Source organism: Diadema antillarum, unplaced genomic scaffold (genome assembly GCF_040938485.1).
Source record: "Diadema antillarum isolate AM-2024a unplaced genomic scaffold, OU_Dant_1.0 seq00000160_RagTag, whole genome shotgun sequence".
NCBI lineage: Eukaryota > Metazoa > Echinodermata > Echinoidea > Diadematoida > Diadematidae > Diadema > Diadema antillarum.
In genome coordinates, this window is record NW_027271231.1 from 2,072,355 (window position 1) to 2,100,027 (window position 27,673).

General features: G+C 40.0%; 1 protein-coding gene across 1 annotated transcript; it reads right to left on the reverse strand.

Moving 5' to 3' along the window:
- Positions 1–204: 204 nt before the first annotated feature.
- Positions 205–25,946, reverse strand: LOC139727947 (kinesin-like protein KIF18A). Its single transcript, XM_071638919.1, has 20 exons — positions 25,581–25,946; positions 25,170–25,327; positions 23,737–23,841; positions 22,743–22,853; positions 22,037–22,234; positions 18,151–18,251; positions 15,942–16,092; positions 13,719–13,819; positions 12,790–12,955; positions 11,956–12,120; positions 10,413–10,534; positions 9,260–9,507; positions 8,533–8,583; positions 7,732–7,866; positions 5,578–6,237; positions 4,781–4,985; positions 3,152–3,327; positions 1,544–1,628; positions 774–947; positions 205–271 (listed from the first exon to the last, which is right to left on the reverse strand). The coding sequence occupies exons 1-20, from the start codon at positions 25,915–25,917 to the stop codon at positions 235–237; spliced, it is 3,486 nt and encodes a 1,161-aa protein (XP_071495020.1). The 5' UTR covers positions 25,918–25,946; the 3' UTR covers positions 205–234.
- Between the last annotated feature and the right edge of the window lie 1,727 nt (positions 25,947–27,673).

The following is a 27,673-nucleotide window of genomic DNA, read 5'->3' on the forward strand; positions in this document are numbered from 1 at the left end:
GCATGGCATACACCCAAACTACAATCTTGCTATGACAAGTATGTAGCTGAATACCAGTAACATTTGCTCATGATGTAGTGTCACATAAAAGTTTGGTTTACTCAAGAGAACAATGCTACTGACTACAGATGTCTTGAAAAGCCATCTGGTTTCCATGGAATCTGAAATCTTGGATGTGAGGACACAGATGACACCAGGTGGATCTCTCTCTGGCTAGCCTTAGGATGGCAGGCTTCAAAAATTCCATGCAGAATGGCTCTTGCTGTTACTCCTGCAGAGAAGAAGAATTAGAGAAGTGCAAAAGAAGTTAGCTATTAATAGGAAATTGAGCTGACCCTCATGTGTCAATGGTCATGGACAAAAACAACCTAACTTACATGTATGCTGTCTGGGTAATAATTTTGTGCTCCTTTTTTGTCAAATATAACATCATTGGATTAATGTACAACAGCCCAAGTGGTGACTTACACATTGCACTTACTGGTACATGGGGCTGTGCTTAAAAGTTTTATGTGTTGCATTTGAGTCGAATTCCCCATCCTTTCTACATACTACATAAATTCTTAGTGGGCCTCACATGAATTCGATGTGACAGATCTTCATTAGTGGAAAAATGAGCAAAGAAAATGGGATTCCATCAGAATTCGAACCCGAGACCTCCGGATTGCTAGTCCGGTGCTCCATCGACTGAGCTATAGAAAGCCCTTGTTCAGTGTTCGTCCCAGAAACCCTAAAATTCATATCATTCTTTTGTCTATACTGCTAGAGCTCACATGTTTCTGGAGGCCTGCCGAATGTTGCCAACACTGAAGGATCTGGCCAAGCTGCTCCCTCTGTTGTTGTTGCTGTTGTTGACATTTCCTTTCATGGAAAACGGACCAGCCGAGAAGAGAGGGCGCCCTCTGTTGGCCGGAGGAACATTCTCCTTCGTTGTCTGGGATAGGGGACTGTTCAAGTATGAAGTAGAAGTGAAACCAGACAGTCATAAATGTGAACTTCAAACCCTCAATATGAGTGGCAAATGGATCTTTGCATACCACTGGACGGTAGATATTTAAATTCACAGAAAGAGAACAAAAAGCACATCAAGAGTGAAAAGAAAACCATCACTTAATGATAATGATGTTAATAGAGGTTAATTGCATATGAAGTGCACAATTTTGACGCTCATGGTGCATTAAACCTTATCAGGCTGGGCATTTTTGGCTAAATCTGGGGGGGGGGGGGGTGATTCCACCAAATGTATCTTAAGTAGCATAATATTCCCCAAAACCCTACCTCAATTTTGAATATCAAATATACCGACTTCAGTTTTAACCACTAAAAATAGCAAAATAATCCAAAGCGATAGTTTTACATTATTCAATGTCAGCATGCCTTGATGTTATTTTGCAAAGATGAAAAAGTTTTTCACTGTCTTGAAAATTCATGATTTTATAGATTCGAGGTCTTGTCACCTTAGGAATGATAAGCAGTCACTGAAAAGTGGCCTCTTGCATTTAAATATAATGATTGAGCATGTACAACGCATGACAGAACCTACCGTGCCTCCCCATAGTTTCCCCTTCTCTTCCCGGCTGCTGCTTTCGTCATGGACATGTAGGCAGGGACTGGTTTACTTGGACCCCCTGTGGGAATGGAAAAAGGTTGACATGAATGAACTAGAAATGTTGCTACGGCGACTGGTGTATGCCTCCGCCATAATGCATGGTTCTCCTAATAGGTCTATAGTACAATGTCTTGACAATGTGTGATGACAGTTTCACACAATTGGCAAAACATTAAAATGACAGGTTTGCCACAAATGTGCTGAATGTTCACTTTCCTAGAACTAGGTTCAATTGGATGAATGATTAAAACGTCAGAGTGCAGGTATTTGGGGGAACTGATGATTTTTACTTGACTTTTGACCCTTTTATAAGTTTATGCATTGAGTAATTTTCAAGGTATTGAGAAAAAGTATAATTTCAGTATCAAATGGTAAAATAGCATTATCTAAACCTGGCCTTTGACTTTTGACCTCACAGTTTCAAAGAGAATCACTGTTAGGTAGAACATGCATAAATATGTAAGTTTCATGATAATACCTTGAGTTACTTTTGAGATATGGAGGAAGAAGTGCAATTTAGCATTTTCACTTGACCTTTGACCTTTTGACCTTTGACCTTTTGGCAAGAAACTTCCCACAGAATATATATTGGGTTATACATGCATACATCAAGTTTTAAAAAAATCCTTCAGGCATTGCATAAATATAAGGAAAGTAGTGATATTTTGAGGAGTTGACCTTGACCTTTGACCCTCTGACCTTTGACCCATGACCTCCAACTTCCCTAGATAATCACTGCCCATCGGTACATGCATATATACTAAGTTCCATGAAGATACCTTGAACCATTTGCGAGATATGGAGAAAAACATGAAATTTCAACCTTTTTTTCACAAAATAACCTGTGACCTTTGACCTTTGACCCCATGACCCTAAAATCCAAACAAAGTATTATCCCCCCAGGGGGATATACCCTCATACCAAATTTGATGCAAAACCACCTTACGGTTCTTGAGATATCAACAAAAACAAAACGGGACGGACGTACGGACGACCCGAAAACATAATGCCTCCGGCCACTTCGTTGGCGGAGGCATAAAAATCCCTGATCATATTACCCATACTAAGCGAGTGATATACAAGTTTCTATCTAGTTTGTGTGAAAAGACTTTAGATGAAACTTTAGATGAAACACTGGCATGAGAACTCCAAGTGGACATTGCAGTTGGGAAAAAATGTCACAACATTCATTCTTCAAAAAATCACATCATACGGCCTATAGACAATTTTGTTCTGTCTCTAAAAATCTGTCCCAGGGCCTGTATTTCACCTCACCTTATTGAAAACATATTCTTACAGTACAGATTTGTTGGATAGTTGGATAAGAATTCTAAGATCTGGGAGTAGAAAGTTTGCAAGTTACCAAGGGATGATGTTGAAAAATTTACACAAAATGTATGATCCCATCCCACTATGGTAAACAAAATTTCAGCATTAATGTACCTCTCAAGGTTTAGAATGCAACCCTTGGAAACTGATATGGTCAGAAGACCTCTCTTCCGATATCTACATCGGTCTGTATAGAAAAGTCACAATCCACACCTGAGGAGTTGTCTGCCATGGAGGGCAGGCCATATTTCCTGAGGGTGTCTGCGTGCTGCGTCTTGACGTTCGACGTCATCGGTCTGGACTCCACGTTGAGGTGGCCCTGGGACCGGCTGCGCTGATGATGGAGAGAGGGCCTGGACCTGGCGCTAAACGTGTCCCTGCGACTGGGCCTGTGAGGTGAATGGGACCATGGATAGAATGACATCAACTGGAAAGTACTGGAGCGAGTCTGTATTGTCAGACACATTTTTTAGAGAACATGAAATTGGAAGATTCTTGAGACAAACTCAACAAAATGTCACAGGGAAACTATTAAACATATGGGCAATTCCAGCGTTACGGACATTACATTTAGAGAATTTTTGGTGACTTTGTGGGCTTATTTCAACAACTCAGCATAATCATTCTTAATCCATTCATGGTTTACACTAACCCAGTCATCCTGAAATGTCAACAGTCTGAGTTTTGATCAGTTACTATAAATCATTCGGTAGATATTACACAAAACGTTTGCCGTTACGGACATTGCATTTTTGGACACAATTTTTTACCTTCATGTGGATATGTTGAGAAATTAGTGAATCAGAGCATTAAGTAAAATCAATTTTCTTCTGAAACGAGTGCTCTGGTCCTGTTTTAGTTGTAGATTGATAATGGTGTGCAACACATTCAGCATTTACTCTACAGGGTCACAAATGTAGCGTTACGGACATTACAACTTTGTCCACTTTTTAAAGTCCGAATATTCATACTGTAACACAGTCCATGTCTCAGACAAGGCTAATATTAGTGTTTTTTGGTTCATTCTTAACCATAAACTTCTTTGAAACAAATGCTGAAGTATTTCTAAATATGGAATAATGAGAGTCAAAATTGTGTTTTGTTTTGTTTTTCAAATAAAGAAAAGAATGCCTAAAAACACTTTAATTGTATCAAAATACCACTTAAATGAAAGAACTAAACAAGTTCTAGCATTTGATACTTAATTTGTCCCTGAAGCTCATATATTTTTCAAATTATTGCAGATTTATGATTTTAGGAAAGGTAACATTTTTTGCAGAATTGCCCATATCAAACTTTATCATGACATGCCCACCACCCCCCCCCCCCCACAACCTCTCTCTCTCTAGAAGAATTGATGGATTCGTAATGAAGAGGAGATTCATTATATGCTCACATATGGACTGGAATTGATTGCTTGCTTTGCCTATATCATGCCTAAGTAGTATTGTTAGCCATCTTTATTAATACAGACCAAAGAAAATGACACAATACCTCTAGTAATGTATTGTAACAAACGGGGCTGCAAGATGATGAGATCATATTTATACAGTACTGAAATAGTGTCATATGTGATAAAAGCAATTTATGCACTGCATATTTTTATCCTACAAAGCATCTTATCACACAAACACCATAACTCATCAACTCTCCATGTGCCACAAAAGTTGCAAGGCAGAGTAGCAACTACAAGACAAAGACAATAGCAAGACAAAAATGAAACAAAGCATAAGTAGACACATTTAAAATTTGGTAATTGCGATGCAGGGTCAAGAATGAACTCAATGCATAATTAAATCTTGAGGAGAATTATCCCTTCATGAAATCATTAATTGGACTAACTTTCTCTGTTGATTATCCTGTCTAAAGTTCTCCTCTGGCACTCCCTTGCAGATGGTGAAGGACTGGTTGAGAGCTGGGGCCTTCTTGACAGGTGAGGGCGCACTTCGGATGACTGGCGAGTTGACAGAAATATTTGCAAATGGAACTCTTGCAGGCTGGCTAACTACAGGTGAACTCGCTACCTGGGCATAGGTCAATTTGCATGCTGTGTAGAAGAGAACAGAGATACAAGAGTAGAATTTGGTTGTTTGGTTGTTTTTTTAATGTGCAAATGAAGAACAGTGTTTTGCTCCAAAGTGAAAAATCATCTCATTGGGTTTGTGAATTACATTCTACGTACTCTAGAATGTTTTCAGACAGAATACAGCAAATAAAGACAACAGGATTTCTTACAATCATTCACTAAGATTCTTCCTCACCAATTACAAGTATCACAAAACTCACTGCAGTCTTGATCATCTACACTACTTAAGATGTCATCTGAAAATATAATACAAACACGTATCAAAAACATTTGAAATTCTAAATTACAATATCTACATTGGACATATCAAATTTGTCAAACTGCCAATTCTGTATGTTTAATCTGATTTGATGAGGATTTTGATTAACCAGCAATAGAATTCATTAGGCAACCTTGAAAGTCTTCGATCCACCGTCAAGCAAAGCTGATTCTATTCAACTCGCCTATCTACATTGTATATGTCATTTGTGCAGCATCCTCCTGCATGATGCTAGACTGTGCGTTTACCCCTGTTAAAGTGAATGTGCTGCCTGTATCTACTCAATCTACTCACCTGTTACAGGACTGACTATGGACTTTGAAGATGGCCGACTATTCTCCTCATCAAATGAGATCACTCTTGCCACAGGGGCAGTCTCTGCCATCTTACTCTGCCCCTCAGAAATAGCAGGCTTGCTTGTACTCTCTTCCACCCCTCCAGCTGAGACTCCAGGCACTTGGACCGGACCAGGTAGTGAGGAGACTGATGCAGCTGAAGCATTATCAGACTGTTCCACTTGGGAGGAGGTGGTTTCACTGAGTGGGGTGGCTTGAAGGGGTGCAATGCCATCCACTTGAAATTCTTGATGACTATCACTGGCCAGCTGGGGGCTAGCAGGGTTGTCCACACCTCTCTCCACTGTAGATGGAAGAACCCTGCCACTGGGGTCTGTAGTTAAGGTAGACTGTTCCACTGCAGCATTAGGATTTGGAATGCCTGCTGTTCTTTGGAGGGGTATTATTGATGGTGGGTTTCCAGGTAGAGTGGTAACATCTTGACTCACTAGTCTATGTTCAACACTGGAATCATCCCTAGTCGATTTGGGAACAGATTGAGCAGGTACTGCTGGACTTGAGGGAACCCTTCGAGGAGTAGCAACCCTTTGAGGAGTAGCAACTCTTTGAGGAGTGTGATTTTGCTTCATGTTTGGTGTAGGAATCCTCTGAGGTTGACCTGTTTTTGATAGGAATTGGAAATTCACGTAGCTAGAAATCATACCAAACCAATAATGATGAAATAGATAAAAAGCCAAAACATTTAAAACTTCAATATGGCCATGAAAGCAAGAAACAGTTGTACAAGACTTGACATAAAAACATGCTACATGGTCAGGGGCTGGTAATAAATTGTGTCTTGGCATGTTATGAAAGAGAGATTTGGTCCCCAATGGTCCAGAACACAGATTATGAAATGAAGTAATTTGGAGAATCACAATTAAAACTGAACAATCTTTACAAAACATGACTTGGTAGCCTTGAGTCTTGCTACCGCAAGACTCAAGGCTACCAAGTCATCTATTACGGAGGGTACCATTGTAATTCTTTTTTTTTTTTGGGGGGGGGGGGGGGACATGAGGTATATGGCTTGAAATTTCTGCAGGATTTTTAAAGTGACATACTGCACTACTTCTGATTCCATGGTCAAAATGAGGATGGTAATCCACATTTTGACCATGGAATCAGAGATTTCAAGTCATATACCGCATGTCCTCCCCCCCCCCCCCCCCAAAAAAAAAAAAAAAAAAAAAAAAAAATCACAATGGTACCCTCCGCAATGAAAGCTTTAAAAATATGGAATCAATCCAAATACAATTTCAGGGTATGAAACTATAACTCATTGGCCACATCTTACAGAAGACCCCATTCGATTTGCTTCAGTGGTTAAAGAAAAAAGAGGAATTTTGTAGAGCATGTCAGAAATCTCTTCCCTCCAAGTTCTGTCTATTGTGTTCACACATTAATTTGTATTTCCAAGAGCATCCAAGTGCTAAACTTGGAAGAATCAAACTCATGCCATGCTTTACAACAATCCACATTTCTCTGTGACCGCTTAACCAAATTAAATGGGGTTTTCTGCAAAATAGAGCAAAGATGTTATATTTTAAGACTCTGAAGTAGCATTTAGATGGTTAAATCATATTGGGTGTTATCAGTGCAAAAAGTGGATTGTAACTTTTTTTTGGGGGGGGGGCGGGGACATACTGAATTATTTTGTATGTAAAGTGATGGCCTTTTCAATAGTACATTTTCACTGATATGAGACTGCTACAGAACTACATTCTCTAAAATGTACAGTAAAAGAATCTAGAAAGTGCCCTTGATTAATTAATTCAGTTATCTAGTCAGCAAACTTCTGACCTGTTTTTAATGAAATCATGTTGCAATGAGAATTCATTTTTTTTTTTTGATAGGCAAACTTCATTATTTCATTAAAAAAATCCTGCACAGACATAATGTCCACAATTTGATTACGAATATAATTCATCCTGAGACAGTGGAACCATGAGATAATTCTGCATCTACATCTATCATAGAATCATCCTTGCAGCATTTCAGCACCCTCTCTTCTCTATTTCTGTCTTTCTATTCGTCTGTCTGTCTGTCTGTCTCTCTCTCTCCCTCTCTGCTTTTCATCAGGCTGCGTCTAAGATAGCAACAATTAACTTACCACAACTAGGCTGGCTCTCAAAACCTGGAATTCGGAGGGCGCCCCCGGTGGCTGTCGGAGTGATCCCAACCATGGTCTGGCAAGCAGTGGCATAGGAGAGACGTCTGGATGGTACTGGTTGGTAGGGGGCGGTCCCTATTTTAATGACAAAAGAAAGAAACAGTCTATGATGCATGCCTCACACCTACACCTAATATGGTCCTTTGTGCCATGGGTCTCATCACACAGCCCTACCAAAGTATGAAAATTTGTAAATTCCTCTACAAACTACATGTCCCCGATACCTCCCACCTTCACTCCATCTCAGGTTGGATATGCTTTTTGTTATATTTGGAAGGATTATCTGATCTATTTTAGCATAGATTGGACCAAAATATAAGCAATTTTTGAGCACCAAAATGTAGTGTCTCTTTCGCGTCCTTGAAGTGAATTCAGACAAGGAAAACCCTTCATGAGAAATAATTAGACTTACTTGGATACCACACATGAAGAACACTGAGTCTTCCCTGTGTTTATCCAATTTCTTGTAGTTGTAGTTTTCAATCATTTATCCTGAGGAGATGTAATTCTCATAAGTGAGACCTGTACACAAGCAAGCCTATTCACTTTAGTGTCAATCACAGAAACACAGAAAAGTAGAGGAAGGGTATAAAACACTTGGCAATAAGTTTACAGTGACAAATCTTTGAAGGGGAATGCAGCTCAACTCAAAGATGTGGTAAACAAAAACGAGAAAATTCAGACAACAAATGACAAGATGATACGAAGCTACCCATGATGAATACAAATGACTTTACAAACCATTGTTTTGTTGCTGTTGTGGACTGGGTGTCTTTGCCACTCGTCTTTGACCTGAAGGAAACAGAGAGAAAGACATGTGAACAGAAAAATATGATGAGAACATCTAAATACTATATAGACACATATGAATACATGAATAGTGTATAGACACATATGAATACATGAATAGTGTATAGACACATATGAATATGATAATACATGAATATGAACATGAAGTACTTCTCCCAATAAAGCACCTGTTTTCATGTACACGTATGAGTCAAGTTATTTTGGGGTGGGTTTTTTGTTGTTTTGTTTTTTGTTTTTGTTTTTGCTCCATAAGTAAGGGAGTCTGTCCACACTTATAGAGTATCAACTAATAATCAACCTTGAGTAATGATTGTGAATCAGATGCTTTAATTGAACAATCTATCCATCCATACATCTGTCTATCTATCCAACTGCGGTATCTATCCATCTATTCCTTTGGCTATCCATTCTCAAGTCTATATTCATCCATTCATTCATGTATCCATTAAATCAATCTACCAGTCCATCCCTTTATCTCCCTGTAAACCATTCCATTCATTAATTAAAGAATAAACGTACAACTCTCAGCATGTAGCACAAGACTAGGAATAGCGGGCTCAACAGCTCTCTCCCTTTTCATCCATCTATCCATCTGCCCACCTATCTGTCCATCACATTCCTACCAAACCAAAGAGAACAATGCTATCTAAATCCTTACCACTTGGAGTAATCTGGACACAGCTAAGAATGGGAAGGTTCAGGAGTCTATTGAAGTCCTCAGCCTCAGCCTCCTCCAAGGCCAGGCTACCCTCGGTCTGACTCTGGTCTGCCCACATGACCTCTCGCTCGTTGGCCACCTGTTTCTGGATGCCCTCAAACTCATTGGTGAGGTCAGAGGTCGCAATGCCTGATCCCTTGATCAAGAAGTACTGGCTGCGGACCACCGTAAGCAATCGCAAAATCAACCTGTGTTGGATTAGAAAAGAAATTATGGAAGATAAAAGTCATAAAAAATGGTGCACTTGTAGGAGATTAATTTTTGTGGACCACTCTCAAAATAGCAGGTTACAAATATTAAGAACTTTTCATATGCTGTCAGACACAACAGTTGGAGTGTTGAATTTTTAAATGTCTAGTGGACTGCTATTAGCATATCATACAACAGGGCAACATCAGAACATCTCACTTTCTGTCACAGACCAGCATGACTAACTCCACCTCTTTTGTACTCACCAGAACACTAGGGTTGTATTCATTTGCTTCTAAACCTTTTTGTGCTTTGTTCGCTAATTGGTACAGGTGGCTGGGAACTAATTGTCAATGAATAGAGATGACCTAATCCCCCTAATCGCTATTGTGTCACAATGCATGGCTTTCCTGCTGGCACATAGCTACACCTCAGTGGGCTTGCTAATCTCACAACTAGATCACATATGAATGGATTCCTGAAAGCTGATGAAAATGCTTGATTAGCATGTTACAAATACTAGGTGCCTATGGGCACATGTGTATGTGGAGTTAAAGAATTTATTCACTGTGCTGTATATGACATGTATAAACTACAATTTTGACACTGATCCTCAGTAGGCCTACTATGTTGTGAACATGGCTCTTTGGAAAGAAATATATGTACCAGATTAGGAGATAAAAAAACCATGGAACTCTGCTTATGGCAGTCACACAACCCAGGCCCCTACATTGAGCTGCTTGATCACAAAACACTAAAAGATCTTTTGTCACAACTTCCTTCACTACCAGCCAGTTTTGGCTCCACATTTCACTGTTCTCTTGTATTTCACTCTGTCATTCCCAGTGGCATCACTAGAAGAAATAACGCATAAGAATATAAGAAGACAAGACAAGAATCTTACTTTTCAGAGGATTTCATGTGGCTCTCTTGGTGCCTGGCAAACTTCCTGAGGTGCTTGGCCTGACGGCGGCCATCTTTGATTTCAATCTCCAGGTGCCTCATACGCAGTGTATCCTGGATTGCCTGGGATGATAGAAGGAAACAACAAAACAAAAACTTAATCCTTTGTATCATTTCAGAAGCACCTGGTGTAGTACAGAATGTGGCCAATTCATAGACAATACAGCTACATTAGATTCCCAGGTACAGGTTAAAGATAATATAAAGTTTTGGTACCTCAAAAGTTTCCCTGAGTTTCCTTGTCTTAGTTTGTGTTTCAGGTTAAAGTACCTTTCATATAACTAACACTGTGAGACTTACTCGCCCCAAAGTGCTCTCATGTCTTAGTAATCATGCAATAATGGTTTCGTACAATACATGTATATTGATTGTCGCGGTACCGCGTCGAGTCAAACTAACGGCTCGTTCAAATTTTTCAGAGCCCGCTCTGCTCTGGTACGAAACCATTATTGCATGATTACTATTAAAAGACATGAGAGCACTTTGGGGCGAGTAAGTCTCACAGTGTTAGTTATATGAAAGGTACTTTAACCTGAAACACAAACTAAGACAAGGAAACTCAGGGAAACTTTTGAGGTACCAAAACTTTATATTATCTTTAACTACTACAGGATGAGATTGAAGTAGGATAAAAAATGTACGACCAAAGACAACAAGTATATAACATCTTTTTGAATGCAGTGATGGTTCACAACTTGGCACAATGCCAGCAGCATTTCTATAGCGGGCAAAATTATGTAGTGCACTGTGGGATTATATTGAAGTATCCCTCACTGACTAATTTGAATGTCTGATTCATTGGTTGTTTGTACATTCACTTACTTTGGGTCACAAAGAATACATCACCATATATTGGTGGAGATCCATATATTCATTTTAGTTTATCAACCTTGTAACTTTGCATAAAAGTTCAGACACATGAAATCTTCAAAATGGCACTCAATTATTAATGCAATTCACACACACAGACACACACAAATTAGACATGCAAGCAATCACAGCGAGGATTGTGTTTGAAATTCTAGCTCAGTACAGTCAAACAGCATTTTGTTTCTCCCTGATGGGCATTGAACAGACATAATATGCCGTCCTCTTAATATTGCAACAAAATTATACCTCATGAGAATCACTCTTTCTATTGCTGTTTGCTCCTTTTTAGTCTCAGATTATGGCAGGCAGAAGGAATGAAACACATGACCAGATTGGCAAATTGATGGATGAACCACTTGAATTATACATTGGTGTCATCGCATAACATGGGAATTATATTCAATGCTGACGTGAGAGAAAACAAGAAATTCAACCACAAAAGATTGCAGGGCTTCCAACACTGACACGTATTAGAAATATATACCTGCATGTTGCACTTATCTCGGTAGACACAACTAAAATTTCCAAAATCAAGAAGGCTTCATCATTCCTTTGCCAAGATGTGGAAATATAATTTTTCAGGAACACTGGGCAGCTCCGAGACTGATGCTCACCTCTGGTAGAGCACCCTCGGGGCTTCCTTTCTGAGCGTTCTCCACCAGTCTGTCGAGCGTCTCCTGGTTCTCTCTCATCCGCTGCTCCACGCCCACTTTTCGGCTCCTGACCCGGTTCTGGCGAGCCGTAGACGCAGCCACCACCCTCTCCATCTTGGATGTGGTCTGATTGTCAGATACAAGATGATGCAGGCAAAAATCCCAACATCACTTTATTTGTCTATATAGTGGGTTGGTAGCCTACAAAGAGACTGATGTTTAGTGAAATAAGATTAACACTTTCCCCAATGACATACATCACAACGGCTTGTTTGGTGAAAATATAATGAAACTACAAACGCACTCGGAGAATGCAGACCATCACCAAGCAGCTCATTTCCATCCATTATACACACGTGCTGAAAATCACCCAGTTTTCCAATAAAGAAGACTTTTCTTTACGCAGCATAACTGAAAGCTACCCAACGCCTCACCCGAGCAGAGCGCGTGCGTTAGAGCGTAAATGCAAACCTTAAATACACACAGCTTGAAATCCCCACTTTGTCAACCCTATCTGCAAAAAGATATTTTTTTTAATCCTTCAAAAATCCATAAAGATTCCGGGATCTCTACCAAAATTTGATCATCTGTTTCTTTAATTGTGTCATCATCAACTTTTCCTGCAAGTTTTATTCAAATCCGTTCACAACTTTTTGAGTTGATTTGCACACAGACAAACAAACAAACACTGATGAAAATACAACCTACTCCCTTGGTGGAGGTGAATTATGTGTCATTCTAATGTAAATTTGCCATTAAAGCGGGAGAACATCATGTTCTGAAAAGTTTGTTCACCTTTTCACCCAGGGCCGTGTCACCATGGATCAGTCTTAGTCTCTCCACCAGGAGGTTCTTGCGCGATATCTTGGCGGTCAGGTCGCGGTCAAACGACTCGAGTTCAAGCAGCTCTTTGCGGATGCTGGAGCGTTGCTGGAAGACTTTATTCAGCTCAAGGCGGAGACTGGAAAATAGGAGATGATTTGTGGGTGAGATTTAGTGGAAATTAGGGTCCCTCTTATGATTATAAACCCACCACACCTAGAGATTTCTTGCAATGCTAGCAATTACTCAGTGAAGAAAGCAGTGGATTTTGCACAATGTTACATTGCTTCAGACAAATTAATTGCCTTTGGAGACTACATTGTAGAGTACAGTGACACAAAGAGGGTTGATGACCCAGGCAGAGAAAGACACACACTTTTATTGGTATACTACACCCTAAACATACTCATCACACACAAATATGAAAAGGCAGCAGTGATTAAAGGGCTGAAGGGTTGATGCGTGCACTCATTTTTGTTTGTTTGTCCTTTTATCTTTGTTTTAGCAAAGACAAAACTGTAGGGGAGATTCAAGCAAATTTATCAAAACATAATAAAAGTATAAAATGTTATTTTTGGTAAACAGAATAATCAAACTTAACACTTGAATATCAATTTTATACTATTATAGATATGGAATTTTTCATGTTATCAACACATGAACATTACTCAACATACCAACTCAGAATTCTAATTGTTTGACTAACAAACTGCAATAACTTAACTGTGAACTCACTGAATTGGCTATTCTTGACAGAATATGCATTCCCATAGGAAAAATCTTAGTGATAGTAAGTACAGTGACCTTATGCAATGATTCTGTAATGAAACAGTTACAGAATGTGCGGTACTATAAATTCTCAGCTAACTATTGATTTGTGGATTGTTGGGTCTTCCACTCACTTGACAACAAACTCGGGTTCTGGAGCCTGTGCCATGGGCTGCTGCATGGTTGCCGTGGGAACCGCCACCTGCTTCTGAAGTTTACCTTTCAGCTCAGTGACCTGCATTGTGTGACATACATTATAGGGAGAGAAAGGTTCCATACCTACATTTCTGAAGTCAGCTGTGAATTTTATCAAAGATGCAATGCATGATACAGGGTTGCTAACACTCAGACATCAGAGAGATTACAGAAAGATTTTCATATCTCAGTGGGCAAAATTAATTCCTTAGTCATGGAGGCTTTGCTATCCTTTTGTCAAGATGTCCAGAGACATAATGTATAACTTTTTGTCTTCTTATTGTCTTATTATTATTTTTTTGTCTATTTCCTGTGATACTGTTGTAACGTGACACAATATGTACTCTGTTCTATAGCGCCTTGAGTATCTTTTTTAGGTAGAAATGTGCGCTTTTATAAGAGTCTCACTATTATTATTATTATTATTATTATTATTTTTAGGGAGACTCCTGCTGAATCAAAGAGACTTGGCAGCTCGGATTATATCTAACTTCTCTCTGTTAGCAATATTCTCATTGACAACTCTCTATTCACTGTATATTTGATACAATACAAGGCAATAGCCAAATTGTGTCTCGCACATTCGCGTACAAGGAATTAATATTTTGTATAACTCCCAGAAGTTAATTGACCTGCTTATGACCTTTGACCTTGTGGTGACCTTCAACACCCTAAGGGACATTTACTATCCAAGTTTGGTCACAAACGGACAAAGGGATCAAAAGTAATGAGCCATAATCGAAACGCGCCATAAAAACTTAACATTGGGCCCTAAAAATTTGTTGACCCCTTTCTGCGACCTTTGACCTTGTGATGACCTTTAACTCCCCAAGGGACATCTACTGTCCAAGTTTGGTCACAAACGGACATAGGGATCAAAAGTTATGAGCCACAATCAAAACGCGCCTTAAAAACATAACATTGCCCCCTAAAAGTTTGTTGACCCCTGTTTGTGACCTTTGACCTTGTGACGACCTTCACCTCCCCAAGGGACATCTTCCATTCAAGTTTGATCACAAACGGACAAAGGGATCAAAAGATATGAGCCATAAACGAAATGCGCCCTAAAAACTTAACATTGGGCCCTAAAAGTTCGTTGACCCCTGTTTGTAACCTTTGACCTTGTGGTTACCTTCAACTTCCCAAGAGACATCTACAGTTGTACCATCACCCAAGTTTGATTGCCATTGTAGCAACATGTGCTGAGTTACGTGTGATAAAGAGAGTCTTGCAAGTAAACTTTAACGTATGACCTCAAATGACCTTTGACCTTATCATGTGACCTCTTACGGCACTATAACATGAAGGTACCCCTAGTGCATCCATCACCCAAGTTTGATTGCCATTGTAGCAACATGTGTCGAGTTACATGTGATAAGAGAGTCTTGCAAGTAAACTTTAACGTATGACCTCAAATGACCTTTGACCTTATTCTGTGACCTCCAACGGCACCATAACATGAAGGTACCCCCAGTGCATCTATGACCCAAGTTAGGTTGTAATCCAAGCAACTTATGCAAAGTTATTTGTCAAAAGAGAGTCTTGCAGGTAAACTTTAACATAGAAAAGAGAGTCTTGCACATACTCTTTAATATATGACCTCAAATGACCTCTGACATCATCACATGACCTCTGACAACACCATAACATGAAGATACCCCTAGTGCTTCTATCACCCAAGTGTGGCTGCCATTGCTGTAACAGTTGCCAAGTTATGCATCATAAGAGAGTCTTGCAGGTAAACTTTAACATTTGTGACGGACGACGGACGACGGACGGACGACGGACGGACGCCATTTGGATCCCTTAGTCTCGCCTTCACCTCCAGTGGGCGAGACAAAAATGACAGGAATAAATTGCCACTTTGATATCAAAACTCAAAACATTGGCTTCTTGTGATTCTCTTGAATTGTATGCTCATTTTAGTCATCACGTAGAATTTGATATATAATATATGACACACAACATATGATATATAAATATAATGATGTATAATACATTGTATATAATAAGTGATGAGCTCCATCAGTGTGTAATACATCAAAAATGTTACTGACATTCTTACTGTATTGTGAAGAATGGAAAATTTGACTGATTCTGATGAGTAATTTTGCCGCATTTTGGGAGGAAAATGGCATACACAGGAAATCAGTGCAACTGACCTCTGCCCGGAGTTCAGCAATGATCTGGGTGTATCTGCTGATGTGCATGTCAATGTTAACCACATTCTTCTGCAGTGTTGACTTGATCTCCTTAGCACGGTCAGCGTACCGCAGTGTGTTGTACGTGTCCTCATAGGACAGACTAGATGGGCTGTGGTGCGAAATTGAAAATGGAAGGGTCAAAGGGCGATAAGTTTAAGGCATACAAAGAGTTGCATTTTGCTTCATTATGATTACAATCTGCTACTTTTAGCAGATAAATGAAAACAATCAAAATTTAATAATCAAGTGAAACATGTCTACTATGTGTTGTGCAGTCCCTGTCAGTTTAATTAATATGTTAGATATAGTGACCATACAGGCCGAAGCAATCACCTGTCCTACTTTGACATGGAGTAATCACTAAGGGGAAAGGGGGTAAGACACATTGCAAGTCACAGACTAGTTAAGCCTTTGAATTTTGAATATTTCTATTCCCTAAAAGGCAATACATAGCACATTAAGTTCCTGCAAACAATAGGTTACTGTATACGCTATATATTTCGCGGGGGTTTTATTTTCGCGAATTTCGCGAGTCGGGAGCTATTCGCGAAATTAACAACACGCGAAAATATTACCTTCCAAAATGAATCCCTTGCCTTGGTGATACGAACATTTCAGTACTAGTATACCATGTCACGGCTTACCGAACAGACCATACTGGCTAAGCTTGTTTACACACGTCCACGTCTACTTACGAATACTGTAGAGAGCCAATCCATTATCGCAAGGGGACCACTCGTCAGAAATCTGGCGCGATGGACTTAACCACTTCAAAAATGTTGAATTCTAACTTACTAGTTCGCAGAGTTTGGCAAGTCTTTTTCATGCAGTGTATAACTAGTGTCATTGTTAATTGCTAGTAAGTTGAAAATTCACACTTTCTTTGCCACTTCATATTTTCTCTGGTCCCCCAATCGCGAATTTAACCACTCGCGAAAATGTGTGACAGCGACAATTCGCGAAAATTTATGTACGCGAAAATTATAGCGTATACAGTAAATCATGAGTTCATGATCAGACATATTAATGGCAAATATCTTACGACCAGTGAAAGGCAAGGGCCCAATACTTTTGATGGACAAATGTCATTTTGATACCACTTGCTCAACAGCGAATTTAATTGCTCTGGCAAGCAGGCCAGTGGATTTGTAGCTCCCTTGCATTGCAAAAATAGCATATTGTTCCTTTTTGTGTGGGGAGGGGAGTAGTTGTGTAAACTTGCACTGTGTATATACACTAATGGAAAAACAAACAAACACACAAACGAACAGAATGTAAAATCAGCAAAAGAAAACACCTTAACCCTATTCTAACTGGGCTATTTGAAACCAAGTTTTGACTGAGGGGGGGGGGGGGGGGTCAATTTGACCCCTCCTTCAGATCTCGGCCGCTGATGGTGCGATTGCCGCAAAATTTTGCCTGAACAGAGAGCCGGATGTCAACTACAAGATTACACAGTCATACAATCCAAACATGTTGATTTTCTATTTTTAGTAAATTAATTATGCAAATTTATGCATGAAATCATATTCTCCCCTGTAACTCCATTAAAAAGACTGAAGGATTTCTACATTTTTGTGTCAGAATTCCTCAAGATACATTAAACAATTTTCTTGTAAAAAAACAGCACAATCAAAATCAATTTCTTTTGTTTTTTATTGTTTTGTTAATTTCTTATATATTTCACTGTTTTTTCAACCTTTTGTTTTCTATTGTTTTTTTCCCAAAATTTATTGCAGGCAATCTTTCAAGCTTATCTACATTAGAATTGATTAATTTCAATGATTTAAAGTTGAAATAATCTAATTTATGTCAATTTAACAAAAAACCACAATTTGCATTGGATTTGCACACAATATCATGAATTTGAGCCGTTTTTCGGTTGACATGCATATATGCAAAACATTACGTAAAATCAGAACGAAGTACCCGGACGTCGCAAATTTGAACTCAAAATATGCGGGAGACTTCAATGAAAAAAGTCATGAAACGACGCGGCAAAATCTTTGCACGTGGCGGAATCGTGGCGCGAAACGTCAAGGGGGGGTCAATTTGACCCCCCAGTCAGAATAGGGTTAAAGGAGCAAGATACAGAAGGCAGACTATAGCCCAAAAGAGGCAAAGAATAAGACGTGGATATGAGATGATCAACATTCAAAAATATTACCTGACAGCAGCTATCATGACTGTCTTACAGTTGCCACCGAGGGAGTCCTTCAGAAGGCGTGTGAGTTTGCTGTTCCTGTATGGTATGTGTTTGCCTTTGTTCTGAAAAAAAGAAACATAAACAAGTGTAATATACTGTATTTAATACTGACACTCAGAACTGTTACAACTCTCAGCACAGCCTCAAAATTTGCAGTGACTGAAACATTTAGCTTAATTAAAACAATGATGAAATATCTGGAGGTACAGTACAGTTGGATCATAACAACCGAGTCACATGCTATGTATCACAATATGATTGGGAGGGGGGTATAGGGAAAGCAGAGAAAAAAAGAAAAATCTATTAAAAAAAGAAAAGAAAAAAAGGTGCTCTTATATCCAGCTCTGGTGGCCCATCCCATTAAGTACTAGATAGTGTCACTGTATACACCCACTCAAGCCACTTCAAACTGATTACAGTGCCTACATCTTTCCTAATCCACTCTCTTCCACAACTCTTTCTTCTTTTTTCATCAAAGAGGATAACGGCAGTTATCACAGGAATTAGCCAGATTCCAACAACAATAGCCAATTTTTGTTCCAGACTAGAATAAAAGGAATGTGCCCTTTTCTATCAGGAAAGGTAATGCCATGCATGAGTAGTTCAGCAGCCTTTGTGAGGTGAAGGGTGACGTAGTCAGAGGCTTAGGTATTCTACTCCTGGTTGTATTCATTCCCTATTACTACAAGTAATTGAGAAAAAAGCAAGCTCTATGACATCACTGGTCTCCAATGACAATGAGAAACCAGAAGTAAACAGATTTTGCTCTGTAGTTTTATAGTCACCCAAAAAACATCCAGGCATCCGGCTTTGTTGTATTTTTCACTTCCAGATTAGAAAGAACGTAGTTTTTAAATTCACTGGTCTTCATGAACAATGCAAAACAAGAAAAAAACAAAACAAAACAAGAAAAAGAAAACAGATTTTTCAAGCTAAGTAGTACTCCCCTCCCCCTCATCCCCCCCCCCCAAAAAAAAAAAAAAAAAAAAAAAAAAAATAATCCAGAGTATACCTGGCATAGGCATGACTTCACATAATATGATTTTGGCAGGCTTGGGGCTACAGCCCAACATTATATCAATACTGCGATAAAAACTTGCTAACTACTTTCTCCTCAATGGTGGGCATGTTTGTTATGGTATCTAAATATTGCTGGTTTCAAAAGAAATGAACATGAAAAGGTATTGACCTTTAAATTTACTGTAGGAACAGTATTTTGTCTGTGGTTTACTGAAATTGGTTGCCCTAATTCATAGTGTATTTATCAGTAATCCATTTGGTGTCACTGATTCAAAATTAAGAACACACAATTCTATGAGGTATTCAAAGTTTATTTGATGAATCAGTTTTGAAATGGCTGAGGTACCCCAAAACAGTTAAAGATAATATAAAGTTTTGGTACCTCAAAGTTTCCCTGAGTTTCCTTGTCTTAGTTTGTGTTTCAGGTTAAAGTACCTTTCATATAACTTACACTGTGAGACTTACTTGCCCCCAAGTGCTCTCATGTCTTAGTAATCATGCAATAATGGTTTCGTACAATACGTGTATATTGATTGTCGCAGTACCGCGTCGAGTCAAACTAACAGCTCGTTCGAATTTTTCAGAGTCCGCTCTGCTCTGGTACGAAACCATTATTGCATGATTACTAAGACATGAGAGCATTTTGGGGCAAGTAAGTCTCACGGTGTTAGTTATATGAAAGGTACTTTAACCTGAAACACAAACTAAGACAAGGAAACTCAGGGAAACTTTTGAGGTACCACAACTTTATATTATCTTTAACCAAAGTGGTCCTAATAAAAGATGGGTGCAACCTTTTATTAGGTAGGACCTATGTGTTTCTGAATATCTCAGCCATTTCAAAACTAACTTTCACCAAATGATCTTTTAATTCCTCTTAGAATTGTATGCTCATTCATATTTCATAAGAGGTTTCTCATATTTATCTCACAAAAAAAAACAAGAGACCCGCAGGTCTAGCGCTCACCTGAGTATCGCAAGTTCACCTTTCACGCAGTCACTAATCTTATTCACAGCTCTACCAAAATTTGACCAGGCATTCTCAAGTAGAAGATGAAAATGTACAATAAGGGCCCAATTTTTTTAAGATTCCTTAATTTGGGGGGATTGGGGCCCCCGGGGCCCTCTGGGTGGGGCATGGTGCCCATTTTGATAAATTGAGATCCTGACCCCCTAGGGATGCTACCTGCCAAGTTTGACAAAAATCCATCATGAGGTTTTCAGGAGGAAGATGAAAATGCACAATTCAGGCCCCCATTTGGACCCTTCCAACCACCCCCCCCCCCCCCTACCCAAGAGGGGCACCCCTGGATCTCCTATGAACAAACTTGAAACTACAGTCATTAATGCACTCACTCATAGTATTATCTCAGCTCTATAACTTCTGATTCTAGAGAAGATTTATAAAGATTCCTTCATTTGGGGGGGTTGGGACCCCTGGGGGCCCCCTGGGTGGGGCATGGTGCCCATTTTAATAAATTGAGATCCTAACCCCCTAGGGATGCTACCTGCCAAGTTTGGTGAAAATGGGTCATGGGGTTCTCAAGAAGAAGATAAAAATGTACAATTTAGGCCCCATAAGGACCCCTCCTCACCCCCTCCCCTGGGTCCCAAGGGGGGCACCCCTGATTCTGCCATGAACAAACTTGAAACTACAGTCATCAATGTACTAACTCATAGTATTAACTTAGCTCTATCACTTCTGGTTCTAGAGAAGAAGATTTTTGCGGATTCCTTAATTTTGGGGGGTTTGGGCCCCCTGGGGGCCCCCTGGGTGGGGCATGGTGCCCATTTTAATAAATTGAGTTCCTAACCCCCTAGGGATGCTACCTGCCAAGTTTGGTGAAAATGGGTCATGGGGTTCTCAAGAAGAAGATGAAAATGTACAATTTAGGCCCCATTAGAACCCTTCCCCACCCCCCTCCCCTGGGTCCCAAGGGGGGCACCCCTGATTCTGCCATGAACAAACTTGAAACTATAGTCATCAATGTACTAACTCATAGTATTAACTTAGCTCTATCACTTCTGGTTCTAGAGAAGAAGATTTTTACAGATTCCTTAATTTTGGGGGGTTTGGGCCCCCCTGGGGGCCCCCTGGGTGGGGCATGGTGCCCATTTTAACAAATTGAGTTCCTAACCCCCTAGGGATGCTACCTGCTAAGTTTGATGAAAATCGGTCTTGGGGTTTTCAAGAAGAAGATGAAAATGTAAAAAGTTTACGCACGACGCACGACGGACGACGGACGACGGACGACGGACGACGGACGACGGACGACGGACGACGGACGACGCACGACGGACGCCGGACGAAGGGCGATCGCAATAGCTCACTTGAGCCTTTGGCTCAGGTGAGCTAAAAATGGAAACCTGAAGTCCCAATCTCAACAAAAACTATACCATCCCTTCACTATAAAATGCTGCCAGCCAATGAATCTGGGCTTGAGATGACAGAGTACATGAAAGGTTCCAAATTTGGTTACCAAAGTAGCTCACCCTACCCCTGTCCTAAACTTGCCTTCAAACTACTGTATTAAACAAACACTGCCAGCTCACAGTTCTCATCATGTACTGTAAAACAAGGAATTTTCGCGTGCACTTTAATTTCGCGAATTTCGCGAGCGCCAAGATTCGCGAAATTAAAATGCACGCGAAAGTCCATGTTTACATTACATGCATTGAACGCCAGTGGCACTTCGCAAAAATTTCATGCCACGAAAAAGGCTGTCGGCTCCAATTCGCGAAAAATTCATGCCGCGAATATTTCATGTTTGACAGTATACTCATGTTTTTGGCAAACACATTATGTGACGAGCGTGTTATGAATTACCTTATTGTCTGCGAGAGCATTGATGCAGTTCCCAAGGGCCAGCAAGGAGCGGTTGATGTTGGCACCCTCCCTGAACCGTGCCCCGCGGTTGGTGGTGACAGTGGCCCGCTCAGAACCCGCCAGATCAATCAGCGACATTTTGGCCACTCGCACATTTGCGCTGATGTCAGCTGTGCGATCCCTTTGTCTAACAAATACCTGGATTGTTATGACAGAATCAGGAAAAATTATTTACTACATCAGTACTTCTTAGTTGTTTAAGACGTAATAATAATGACAGTAATACCTCTTCTTCTTTCAAATAGCACTTTCCCAACACATGTTGTCTGCTCCAAGTTCTTTAACACAATATCATTATCTAGCTCCCTCCCACACCCACACCCACACCCTCCCTATACACACACAACCTCTCTCTCGTTCCCAAGAGCATTCCATTTCAGGTGAACAGGTATCATGCCACACCCAACCATAAAATATATAGCAATCATATCCTATCGTATCCCACAAAGCTGGGCCAGACAAGAAAGCATAGTTAACTTTGCAGAGAAAGTTAACTAACCATCTGCACATGAATTTTGATTAATAAACATTAATAACACTAATTAATCCATCTAAGGGTAAATGTTTTTCATTTGACTTGACAAATTTTCTGATTTGTGAAAAGTTGACTGTAATACTAAAATAGTTCAAGGTGTGACGGGCAAACCTGGAAGACTGCATGAGATCGTGAAGACTGGGCGTTAGCATCGGTTGGATGTTGGGTGCGGTTGGTATTCCCATACTCCAGCATGCTAAATAACTCTTTTGCACTTTTAGGCTGTGACATAATGCATCAGCGATAATTGAGCAGAAGGGCAAAGGGGAAAAGGGAAAGAAAGAGACACCATGTACGAAATCACAAACTGGGTGTAAAAATAAACCTATGTGTATACTAATCATACAGCAGCTTGTCAAATTTGCCTTGCTCCAAAGTTTGCCTTTGTATGACCATGTTTTAACGACCAGTGATTTTTTTTTGAAATAGAGCAAGGTTGCATGCTTGCGTAGGTCTGGCCAACTGAGAAGTACGCCTACTGAGAAAAATTTCTACATCGATAAATCATTTAATTTTTAATGTCTACTAGTGGAGATAGGACAGAAGTAAGAGTGCATTTGCATCACTTATTTTGTATTTCATTTCCAAAGGAATGTTATGTTTATCTATTGAATGGGAAGAAACACTACTGTAAAACATGATATATTTGCGACAGGAAATTTTTCGCGAATTGGAGCCGACGGCCTTTTTCGTGGCATGGTATTTTCGCGAATTGCAACTAGCGTTCAATGCGTATAGTGTAAACAAGAAATTTCGCGTGCATTTTAATTTCGCGAATCTTTGCGCTCGCGAAATTAGAATGCACGCGAACATTCCTCGTTTTACAGTATTCATCAGTTGTTCTAGAAAAAAAAAATTATACATTGAAGTTTCCATGACATTTACTTACTCAACGAAGAATTCAATAAATGTATAAAATGAACGAAAACCTCTTGCTAGTTCTGGAAATTATGTGTATGAAGAAACATTCAACGATAGCTGAGGAAATCTTGCCAGGCAACAATATTATCAGGTAGTCCATTTGCGTACTGATCTAAGTCCAGTGTAAAACATATCATGCTCATCCACGGTTTAGAATAAAAACAAGTAAGCCCTATTGACTGACCTTGTGAAGAGACAGACCACTGACCACCACACCACGCTGAGGGTCTTCCCTGATGGCCAGGGTTCCTGTGGGTACTAGCAGGTCCTTCACTGTCTCATTGTAGATCTGGGAGATACAGTAAGTGGATGGATGCAACACAGTTAATGGGATTGTATATTTTTGGTTGAGACCTGGCTTCAAGTTACTTAAATTTTTTGGGTGAGATAATGAGAAACATCTTATGAAATATGAAAGAGCATGAAATTCTAAGAGGAATTCAACATTTATTTTGTGAAAATTGGTTTTGAAATGGCCAAGATATCCAAAACAAGAATCTTTTTGTTTTAATTTGTTTTTGGATATCTCACCCATTTCAAAACCCATTTTCATCAAGTAAACACTGAATTCCTTTTCTCAAAGAATGGTATGCTCTGTAAGATGGATTCAATTACAGTACTACAGTAAAATCAGGCAAAGATAATGGTGGACATTTCATTAAAATTGGACCTACCCATAATTGACCAAATGGAAAGATAAAATCTTTCTTCAATGTCCAATTGTTATTGATCTTCTACTATCCTGTTCATCCATCTTGCTCTACTTACTATAAAAATCAATGTGGTTAGATCCATGTGTGGCATGCACTCCCACATTAGACTGAACTTACACCTTACCCAAATAAAATTGAACATGACACGGAATAACTCTCAGTCATCTAGGAACAAGAAGCGGGACTGATCATCAAAATGAGGTAGTCAACTAATGTAAGTGACAATGATCATTAATGTTTCTACCTGCAAATGGACAGTTTGGAAATTGACAATGTGGGGGTGATTAATTTGACAACCTAGTGCTTGAAGCATGTATAGCTTGAGGTGTTTCAAATACAGTGGACTCCTGTTATAACAAAGTCCTCGGGACCAGCAAATTCCTTTCATTGTATCGAAATTTTGTTATAACTGAACAAATAAATGATAAAAAACATAGAGAGGCCTGAATTTTTATTACGGGGTTGTAACCAGAATTTCGTTATAACCGTGTTCGTTACAAAGGGAGTGCACTGTAGCATTATTACTTATGGGATCGTGTCATGTATACCTGATTGTTACCTGTGTAAAACACCATTGCTATGCTACATCATTTATATTCATGACCAGAGTGATGCAGTAGTATATTATCAATCTCATACAAGTGAATGTGCAGGATTTGGAAGATACTCTGGTACTCGAAGACGACAGTTATGAAATCAACTTTAGGACTACTTACACTTGCACTAACTAAATCATGATTTGATGATCATTATTCAGATTCCAGCTATTATGTACCAGTACCAGTGCAGCAACAGTTTAATAAGCCTTGAAATTGCCCTCAAAAGAGGTTTGTTTACTACAGAAAGACACTATGTCAGATTTTCAATCTGACACAGTTTCTGTATGAAATGTTTTCAAACAAACCTCAAGGTATGAGACAGCAACATCACACAGTTTGTCAGCCTGCTGGCTAGCTATCTTGTGATAGAGCTCCATGACGGTTAGGAACATTACTCCAGGCTGGTCTGGGCCACCAAGCATGGTAAACGTCTTTCCCGCTCCTGTTGCTCCATAGGCAAATACTGTTGGTAAATATCAGAAACAAATAGTAGATGTACAAGATGAGACCACTGCAGTTCTGTCAATGACAAAATTGACAAAAAAAATCACAGATGTAACAAGGGGCATCATATGGTGGTTCAATGATTTTCAAAAGGGGTGGTTGCAGGTAATAAAGGGGGCTGTGGGTTGATAGTAATGATCATAATTTGCAGGGTAACTCGATCCCTGTTCCTGTATGAAATGTTCCAAATGAAAGTTACCCCAAATGCTTACCAGAACAATTGTAGCCACTGAGGATGCTATCCACAATGGATTTTGTTGTGTGTTCATACACATATTCCTGGGAGCACCCTTCATGGAAGACGTGGTCAAATGCAAACTGTATGTCACGACTTTTGCGCTGCATCACGTTCCGTCGCCTCATCCTCCTGCCGCGGAAGTAGGACGGTGACTCTTCCACCTTGGGGTCAAAGGTGAGGATCTTCTCGTCCACTGGACAGACCACGACGCGGGAATTCTCTGCCTCTCGCTCCCGGGCATTCTGGGGGCGGATGCGAACGACGACGCGGATGTTGCTGTTGACGGTGTCAGAATTCTTCTGAGTCCTCATCTGTTGGACTCTGCCTCCCTTGCTGGGACGTCTGGGTGGCATAGTGAGGGATATCTTGAATCCAACCTTTGATGCATGGAGCAGATAAACAATTCCAAAATTTGCATAAAATTTAATTTTAGTCTTAGTAAAAGGTAGCTGTGAACGTTGAAAATATTGATTTCTTCCCACCTCCCTGTTTAAATCTAGATTCGTTCAGGAAGGCAGATTCAATGACAAGTTTTATTTTACTTTCAAACACGTACGAGAACTAGCATATTATTTATGTCTGATTGAGCTAGCCCAACCAGACACTGTGCAAAGCCTGTCGCTATTTATACAGTGACTGGGCTGTTATGTCTGAGCCAACATTTAAGGAGAGTTTAAACTCAACTAGCATATTAACCCGTTAAGGATAAGGACAAGTACGAGTCTACTTGTGAGCAAGACGAAGTGTCTATGGGAAATGCGTGTTGGTAGTAAAATCAGCCCATCCTCAATGGATTTAATGACAACAGGTATCCACTTTGAAAGAGATCAAGCTTGATTAGTGCATTCAGAAAGAGCCTTGTGTTTGAGGCTGGGAGATTGGTACCGCACTGCCACTGGACTTATGACTTGAGATAGAACTTTGAGAAAGAACCCCTTTACTAGACTAGCTGCCAGATTTCCATGTCTGGACATGGAACTACTAGGTAGACCCCCCGGCCTCAGAAGTAACATTATCAAGGGCACCTGAACATTACATATTGATTACAATAGCAACCTAGTATTGATTGATGGCATGTCTCTTCTCATTGCATGGGCTTTTTATCCAACTTACAACATGTCGTTGTATGTAACATGGTCAACCCCTCTAAGTCAGTAGGGGGGTGGTTTGGAGGATCTCAGAGCTACCAAGTCTCGAGCATTCTGCTTGAGACTCAAGCATTTAGGGGCCATCTCATGATCTCACGCATGACACCCATTTTTCTCACGCATCAGGCGAAGTCTGCAACTAATTGGGCCTATAATAATGAGCATAGCTCTAAAGATTGTGATAGTTGCAAATGAAGGTATACTATTTCCCTTTTGTCTTTATAGTCACTCGAGTATGCACCTGATCGCACCATTAAGAGCTAAAAATTGAAAAAGCTACCGTGGGACTCGGGCCACAGGGGGAAAAAGCCCCTCCAAACACCCTCGCTCGCGCGCACATTCGCATGCCGAGATGCCGAGTCATGAAAATCTCACTCATAAATTTTTTTTTAACTTGGCATCCCCAGGGATGTCAAGTTCAAAAAAAAATTGTGAGTGAGATTTTCATGACTCGGCATCTCGGCTGGCGAATGTGCGCGCGAGCGAGGGTGTGGGAGGGGTTTTCTCCCCTGTGGCCTCCCACGGTAGGGAGCTTTTTTCAATTTTTAGATCTTAATGGTGCGATCAGGTGCATACTTAAGTGACTATTTTTACTTACATGTATTTTGAAAGACAAAAGGAAAATATACCTTCAATTGCAACTATCACTTTAATATTTTGAGCTATGCTCATTATTACAGGCCCAAGTTGCAAACTTCGCCCGATGCGTGAGAAAAATGGGTGCCATGCGTGAGATCGTGAGACAGCCCCTAAATGCTTGAGTCTCACGCAGAATGCGTGAGACTTGGTAGCTCTGCATCCCTGGGATCTGGAATACCATCCTTGCTACGATTGTATGAACATTATCATACAAGATTATTTAAAATCTTTGTTTTCTGTCAACCTTACAAATTTTGACTGCAATTTGTCTAACATTAGT